This window comes from Myotis brandtii, unplaced genomic scaffold (genome assembly GCF_000412655.1).
Source record: "Myotis brandtii unplaced genomic scaffold, ASM41265v1 scaffold115, whole genome shotgun sequence".
NCBI classification, from domain to species: domain Eukaryota; kingdom Metazoa; phylum Chordata; class Mammalia; order Chiroptera; family Vespertilionidae; genus Myotis; species Myotis brandtii.
This window is the reverse complement of record NW_005353967.1, coordinates 9,492,253-9,499,952: the sequence shown is the minus strand read 5'-3', so window position 1 is coordinate 9,499,952 and position 7,700 is coordinate 9,492,253. Positions and strand designations below refer to the sequence as shown.

Below are 7,700 nucleotides of genomic sequence, written 5' to 3'. Positions count from 1 at the left end.
TTCTATATTTGTAACAATGTTTCTTAAACTGCAAGCTCAGAGGCCGGCAAGGCAGGCAGGGAACGTTGGCTTCCTCCGTCACTGAAGCAAGCAAGCCTCCTGTTCGCTTCAAGCTGCCTGGCTGCCGGCTGCCATCTTGGCTGGCAGTTAATTTGCATAAGACCCTGATTAGCCAATGGGAAGGGTAGCGGAGGTACGGCTAATTACCATGTTTCTCTTTTATTAGATAGGAGGATTAATTTCTGTTGTTTTAAGTTACCCAGGTTGTGGTACTTGTTATGGTAGCCCTAGGAAACAAATACAGTCCTTAATAATATTGTCAAGCTCCTTCCTTTTCTCATCACTTCATAATTTTTTTAAATTAACTTTATTGGGGTGGCATCTATACTAATAAAGAACTGATATGCTAATGTTTGATACACCGTAACGGGTAACAACCAGGTCATTAGCATATTAGCTGGGGCATTACTCAAGAGACGGGGTGAAAAGGGGAAGGCGCCCGGAGGAGGCGGGACCATCCCGTGCCGTGGAGGGCAGGGGTGAGAGCCCATAGCGCCCCCCTCACTAGTCCTTCACCACCCACCGCTCGCACTCTGAATGCCCCACGGCCCACCTGCCAGGGGAAGGAGCACAGTGCAGCAGGCAGGAGGTTTCCACGCTCTCCTCCGGGCTCCATGATGGGATGGAGCCAACACATTGCTCTAGAGACAGGGTGGAAGCAGCGAGGCACCCAGAGAAGGCGGGACCAGCCCGAGGAGACAAGAGGGACCGAGGGCGGGGCTTGAAGTGGCCAGAGAAGGCCAGAGGGTTTGGGGGCTGGGCCAGGCGCGCTGGAGCTCTGCGTGGACAGGTTCAGGTGTCAAGGCAGGGCTGCAGGTGGGTGGGCGGCACCGCGCGATTCGCTCTGGGCTCCTAGTTGGTTAATAACATCATATAGGTTTCAAGTATAGATTTCTATGATACGTGATCTGTATATTGCATTGTGTACCCACCATCCAAAGTTAAACCATCTCCCTCACCAGATATTTGGCTCCCTTTACCCCTTACTACTCCCCCACTCCTTTTCCTCTGGTAACCACCATACTGTTGTCTGTCTGTGTCTTTGAGTTTCAGTTTTATATCCCACATGAGTGAAATCATATGGTTCTTAGCTTTTCCAGACTGACGTATTTCGCTTAGCATAATATTCTCAAGGTTCATCCAGGTTGTCACAAATGGCAGTATTTCTTTACTTATGCCTGAGTAATATTCCATAGTGTATATGAACCACATCTTCTTTATCCAATCCTCTATCAAACTTTGGTTGTCTCCATGTCTAGGTCACTGTGAATAATGCTGCAATGAACATAGGGGTGCATATATCTTTGCCAATAGATGTTTTCAAGTTTTTCTGGTAGATACTCAGAGGAGGGATTGCTGGGTCATATGGTAATTCTAATTTTTTTTTTTTGAGGAACTGCCATACTGTTTCCCATAGAGGCTGTATCAGTTTACATTCCCATTAGCAGTGATAAGGGTTCTTTTTTCTCCACAACCTCTCCAACATTTGTTATTACCTGTCTTAAGAGCAGAAACTGTGGTTTTCCTATTACCTATGCTTAACAGAAGAAAGCTCTGAGTATTAGTACCAGGGGTTGGCAAAACTAGCCCAATGGGCCAAATCCAACCAACTGCATAATTTTGTAAATAAACTATATAAATAGTTGAGTCAAGAACTATATGGCCCACAAAGTCTAAAACACTTACTATGTGATCCTTTACAGAAAAAGTTTACTGACCCCTGACTTACATGGTAAACAACTATATAATCAGTGATATACTAAATGCAACCAATTTATAAGTGAAATTAACAAGCATGTTAACATGGATGTCTGGAGCTTTATATGTGCATATGTGTGTATAATGTCTGAAGAACAACAAATAAAATACTATAATGCTTGAATAAGCTCAAATTGATGATTACTCTTATTAGATGTATAATAGTAGCTATTATCTGAACAAACCTTTACCCACTTTGTCCCCCAAGTATTCTGTGTTTACTGCTACATTACGGTGATTAGTTAAGTACATTTCTTACAATGAACCTTTTTGTGCAAACACTTCTCATTTCACGGGAGGCAACCAAATAGTTTTTAGGATCTAAAGCAATGCCATGGTTTTCACAAAATAAATGCTACTTTGTTATGATAGTAACACTTCACCTAAGCAGCTCTCATATTTCACTTAGAACATAGCTAAGAAATCAAAAACAAAAAAGGCATACATTTAACAGCTACACTCTCTGGCAAAGTCTACATATGAAGAATATATGTATATATTGGTATGTATATAAACACACAAATATACATCTATAATAATAAAAGCGTAATATGCTAATTAGACAGGACATCTTCCCGGACGTCCTCTGGACAACCTTCCGGACGAAGCCGGGGCTGCGAGGGAAGCCAGTGCCGGCAACCAGGGGAAGGAAGACCTATTCTTGCATGAATTTTGTGCTTCGGGCCTCTAGTGTAATAATATATTTAAATATATTCTTATGTTTATATGTAAAAATATACATTTATTTAATACTATTTCTATATTTGACATATAGATTTAACATATAGATGATATACAACTCAGAACCTGTTAGTTCTTTTTTTTTTTTTAAATATATTTTATTGATTTTTTTACAGAGAGAGTTAGAAACATCAATGAGAGAGAAACATCAATTAGCTGCCTCCTGCACACTCCCCACTGGAGATGTGCCCACAACCAAGGTAAATGCCCTTGACCAGAATCAAACCCGGGACCCTTCAGTCCGCAGGCCAATGCTCTATCCACTGAGCCAAACCGATTAGGGCTGAACCTGTTAGCTCTTAATTATACACTGTTATTTACAACTAGAGGCCTGGCGCACAAAATTTGTGCACGGGGGAGGTGGGGGGGGGTCCCTCAGCCCGGCCTGTGCCACTCGCAGTCTGGGACCCCTCGGGGGATGTCCACCTGCTGGCTTAGGCATGCTCCCCGGGGGGGATCGGGCCTAAGCTGGCAGTCAGACATTCCTCTGGCAGCCTGGGAGCCCTCGGGTGATGTCCACTTGCTGGCGGGAAGCAGGCCTAAGCTGCGGTCGGACATCCTTAGCGCTGCTGAAGCGGGAGAGGCTGCCGCCATCACCGCTATGCTGGCAGCCATCAGCCTGGTTTTTGGGTGAGCAGAGCTCCCCCTGTGGGACCGCACTGACCACCAGGGGGCATCTCCTGCACTGAGCGTCTGCCCCCTGGTGGTCAGTGTGTGTCATAGTGACCAGTCATTCCCAGTCGTTGTGCTGTTAGGGTCAATTTGCATATTACCCTTTTATTATATAGGATAGGATATATAAAGATATAATGCATAAAGATATAATGCATAAAGACTAACTCAAAGCTTATTTGATTGTTTTGGCTTTGTTTTGTTTTTTAACTGAGGTATAACTGACATATATTAGTTTCAGGTGTACAACACAGTGATTTGATATTGGTTCTTAATTTTACACAATCCATACAAACTTGGTATTCTGATAGTCAACCCAAATTAAAAGTAACAATTTATAATGTGAAAAATTTTATCCAAAAGCCAGCTAACAAACTAGAGGGGTGAGAGTATCAAGTATCACCAGCCTTTGGATAATTCATAAAAGTTTTTAAAGCCTTGCTATACAAAGTAAGGTCTCGGGATGAGGGGACTTTCTTAAAAATGTGGAATCTGGCCCTGACTGGTTTGGCTCAGTGGATAGAGCGTCAGCCTGTGGACTCTAGGGTCCCAGGTTCGATTTCAGCCAGGGGCATGTACCTTGGTTGCAGGCACATACCCAGTAGGGAGTGTGCAGGAGGCAGCTGATCGATGTTTCTCTCGCATCGATGTTTCTAACTCTCTATCCCTCTCCCTTCATCTCTGTAAAAAATCAATAAAATATATTTTAAAAAAATGTGGCATCTGCATTTTAACAACATCCTAGGTGATCTGCACGCATGGTCAAATTTGAGACTTCTGGTCCTGAAGTCTTAGACCAACTGAATACTGCTAAAAGATATTACTGTCTAGAATTACTCTTCTCCTTGCCAATCATCCAAACTCAAATAAAGATCCAATTTCACAAAATATAGATGGAAAACTTGTAACAATTATCTTATAAACTTGTAACAATAATTTTTAAAGTGACAATACCTTGAGCACTTGAACTTGACCTTCTGTAGTAATGTCACTTAGCAGCTCACAAAAGGACTGACACAGACCTGCTGCATATGTCTGAAATTCAATCAAAGGTCAAAATATACATACAAATGTATCTACAATACCTAAAAACACATAAAATTCAATTTGGGACTCATTATAATCTATTTGAGATTTATATACTAAAGTTACAATTACAACTCTTTAGGAAAGGTTAGAGAATAAAAGTATAACTTATTCCTTATGCTGATTTTTATAGCAATATGAGAATCTATTTATCCAAAGAGCATATTTTCTGGGTTTAAAAAACTAATTAATGGAACTGCATCTCATCTGCCCTGAAGTTTTCAATGCTTATAAAATTTCCCCCACACTTCAAGTAATACAGATGAATCATTTAAATTTTGTAAAGGTACCTCCTCATTTCAAATGAGAAACAAAATCATAACTATATAAATGTTTACAATGTAAAAACTACAACATACCTGTAAAAATTCTGTTGATGATAAAAAGATATAACCGTTGATGATCTTAAAGCAGGTTCTGAGATTTTCTGAACTTTGTTCTGCCAAAATAATAAATATTTTTTTAAAGGACAGGCTAATTCATTGTTCAGTTAGTTTAAATAAAGTGATTTATGTAAAATTAAGTTACACTTCTTCACAAATCTTTTCTGAGTGCTATTCAGAATACTATTATATAGATAACTATCTAAAAACCGGCATCAACCTATAACTTAATGCTTTCTCATCTATCTCCCACTAGTTAAATCAATTTAGAAAAGAATATGAAGTTCCTTTCTAAAGGAACTGGCAGCCAAATGACCCAATCTTTTGAATCAAACTATATTTCTAATGCTTGGATGGCAAACAACATGCAACAGAATCATTTTACCATCACATTTGGACATCTGCTTAAATGGGTTCACGTGATAAGAATTATGTTTCTCTATGTATGAAAAGAATTCCCATTATGCCCCCCAAAATTATATTGTGCTTTAATATTCTCAATCCTTGGACTTTGTTGTTCTTTTCCCCTACGCATAAAAAATGTTCTTTAAAAACTAATTATCAGAATAGCGTGGGCAAAGGATATTGTTTTTAGTTATTCCTTTTCAAAGTGCAAAGTAGAAAACTATTTTGTTAAAATTTAGTATGATCAAATGTTCATGTCTTATCACATACAATAATGACATAATAGAATACAGATTGTATGTATATAATTATACAGATCAAAAGGACTCCAAAATATTATCTATATCTAAAACCTACCATTCTTTGTTGCTAGTATTTAGAAATTCTATTCACTTATGATAAGACAGACTAAAATATTTTATTTCTGGCAAAATACGGGCCTAAGGCCAGGCTTCTTAACTAACTCATATTCTAGCAATGTAAGAAGACATTCAGATAAGAATTTCCTATATATACTCTCACAAGAAAATGACAATCCTATTTCTAGCTCAAAACGTATTTTAAAGGCATTAGTTCACAAACTTTAGGATTTAACAGATTATTTAAAAGCTAGAGGCCCAGTGCACAAAAATTTGTGCACTCAGGGGGATCTCTCAGCCCGGGACCCCTCGGGAGATGTCCACCTGCTGACTTAGGCCCGCTCCCCAGGGGATCAGGCCTAAGCTGACAGTCAGACATCCCTCTGGCAGCCCAGAAGCCCTCGGGGGATGTCCACTTGCTGGCGGGAAGCAGGCCTAAGCTGCAGTCGGACATTCTTAGTGCTGTGGAGAAGGCGGGAGAGGATCCCACCACCACCGCTGTACTGGCAGCCATCAGCCTGGCTTGTGGCTGAGCAGAGCTCCCCCTGTGGGAGCGCACTGACCACCAGGGGGCATCTCCTGCATTGAGCGTCTGCCCCCTGGTGGTCAGTGTGTGTCATAGTGACCAGTCATTCCCAGTCGTTCTGCTGTTAGGGTCAATTTGCATATTGCCCTTTTATTATATAGGATAGAGGCCTGGTGTATGGGTGGGGGTTGGCTGGTTTGCCCTGAAGGGTGTCCCAGATCAGGGTGGGGGTCCCACTAGGGTGCCTGGCCAGCCTGGGTGAGGGGCTGAGGGCTGTTTGCAGGCTGGTCAAGCCCCACAGAGGGGACCCTCACCCCATGGGGGTGTGGCCAGCCTGGGTGAGGGGCTGAAGGCCGTTTTCAGGTTGGCCAAGCCTCTTCAGGGTCGGGGTCGCGCTGGGGTGCCTGGCCAGCCAGGGTGAGGGGCTGATGGCTGTTTTCAGGCTGGCCACAGCCGCGGGCTGGAAGCAGGTATCTGGGATTTATTTATCTTCTATAATTAAAACTTTGTAGCCTTGAGTGGAGCTCAGGGCGGCCAGGGCAGGCGGGAAGCTTGGCTTCCTCCATCGCTGGGGGCAACCTAAGCCTCCTGCTCACTCCAGCTCAGTGGCTGCCGCCATCTTTGTGACGGACTGGCGGAGTGAGGGTGTGATGGTTAATTTGCATATTACTCTTTTATTAGATAGGATAAGGAAGTCGAGGAGACAGGGAGTGACCAACTACTATGCTAATGAAAGACATAAAATGAAATAACAAAGGCTGTCATCTAAATATTTTTTTTGCTACAAAAGACAAAATCTCAGGATAAAAAGGTAGGGCTTTATTTCGAATAAAGTTATCCTTATGAAAAATTCACATGGTCTCTTTCTCCTCAAGGAGAACGTCTAGTCTAGTCTGGACTTGTTCACATTGTTTCAGAGACCAACATTGTACAACAGACTTAGGCAACCCCTGAGAAGGATTCATATTTCAGTGTGAAGTTAGGATTGTTATATTCCAGGCATATCAGAGAATATTATTTCTAAATCATTGCTACCTAAAATTTTATCAAGATCTATAATGAAGAAATATTTAAGACAGGATTCTTTTAAGCCATCCCTTAACAGATATTTTAAAAACTATTCTAGATCAAGCTTAGAAGGAAACAATCTTTCAATATCGCCAAAATAAGTATACCTTTTTCCTGGCATATTCCTATATAAACACTTTTTCCTGACAATATTAAACTATTCAGTTAGTATACCCAAAGTACTAAAGCAGGAATTAAAGATGCTTCATGAATAAGTCTTGAAGAATGAGGACTCTGAATGGAAAACCTTAAATAATTTTTACATTTTACATTTTATAAACAAACACCTTTTAAAAGCAATAGTATTTTGGAGATTAAAACAAAACAAAGCAAAAACCAAATGGCCAGTAAATAGCACTGTATAAAATTCTTAAATACTCCATCAGTTTAAATGTCAATCTGCACTGGTAAAATCTCTCATAAAACAACAATTTTATAAATAAATTTATTTTAAAATTTAGGCTACTACATACTTGTGAGTGGTGGCTGATATGTAAAAGGAAAGTATTCATTTCATATTATTATTAGAGGCTTGGTGCACGATATTCGTGCATAGGTAGGGTCCCTAGGCCTGGCCGGCAATCAGGGTTGATTGGGGCCTCAGGCTGCCAGCTGGGGCCTCCCTTCTTTCCGCACCACCCT

General features: G+C 41.0%; 1 protein-coding gene across 2 annotated transcripts in view; it reads right to left on the bottom strand.

Annotated features, from left to right (window-relative positions):
• The window catches only part of IPO11 (importin 11), a 129,632-nt gene that overhangs the window by 48,694 nt on the left and 73,238 nt on the right, over positions 1-7,700 (bottom strand). For both annotated transcript variants that reach the window (XM_005857926.2, XM_014548917.1), the window contains 2 exons: positions 4,677-4,756; positions 4,186-4,266 (listed from right to left, as the gene is read on the bottom strand). In XM_005857926.2, coding sequence (XP_005857988.1) covers positions 4,186-4,266; positions 4,677-4,756 — 161 coding nt within the window. The remainder of the gene's footprint in view (positions 1-4,185; positions 4,267-4,676; positions 4,757-7,700) is intronic.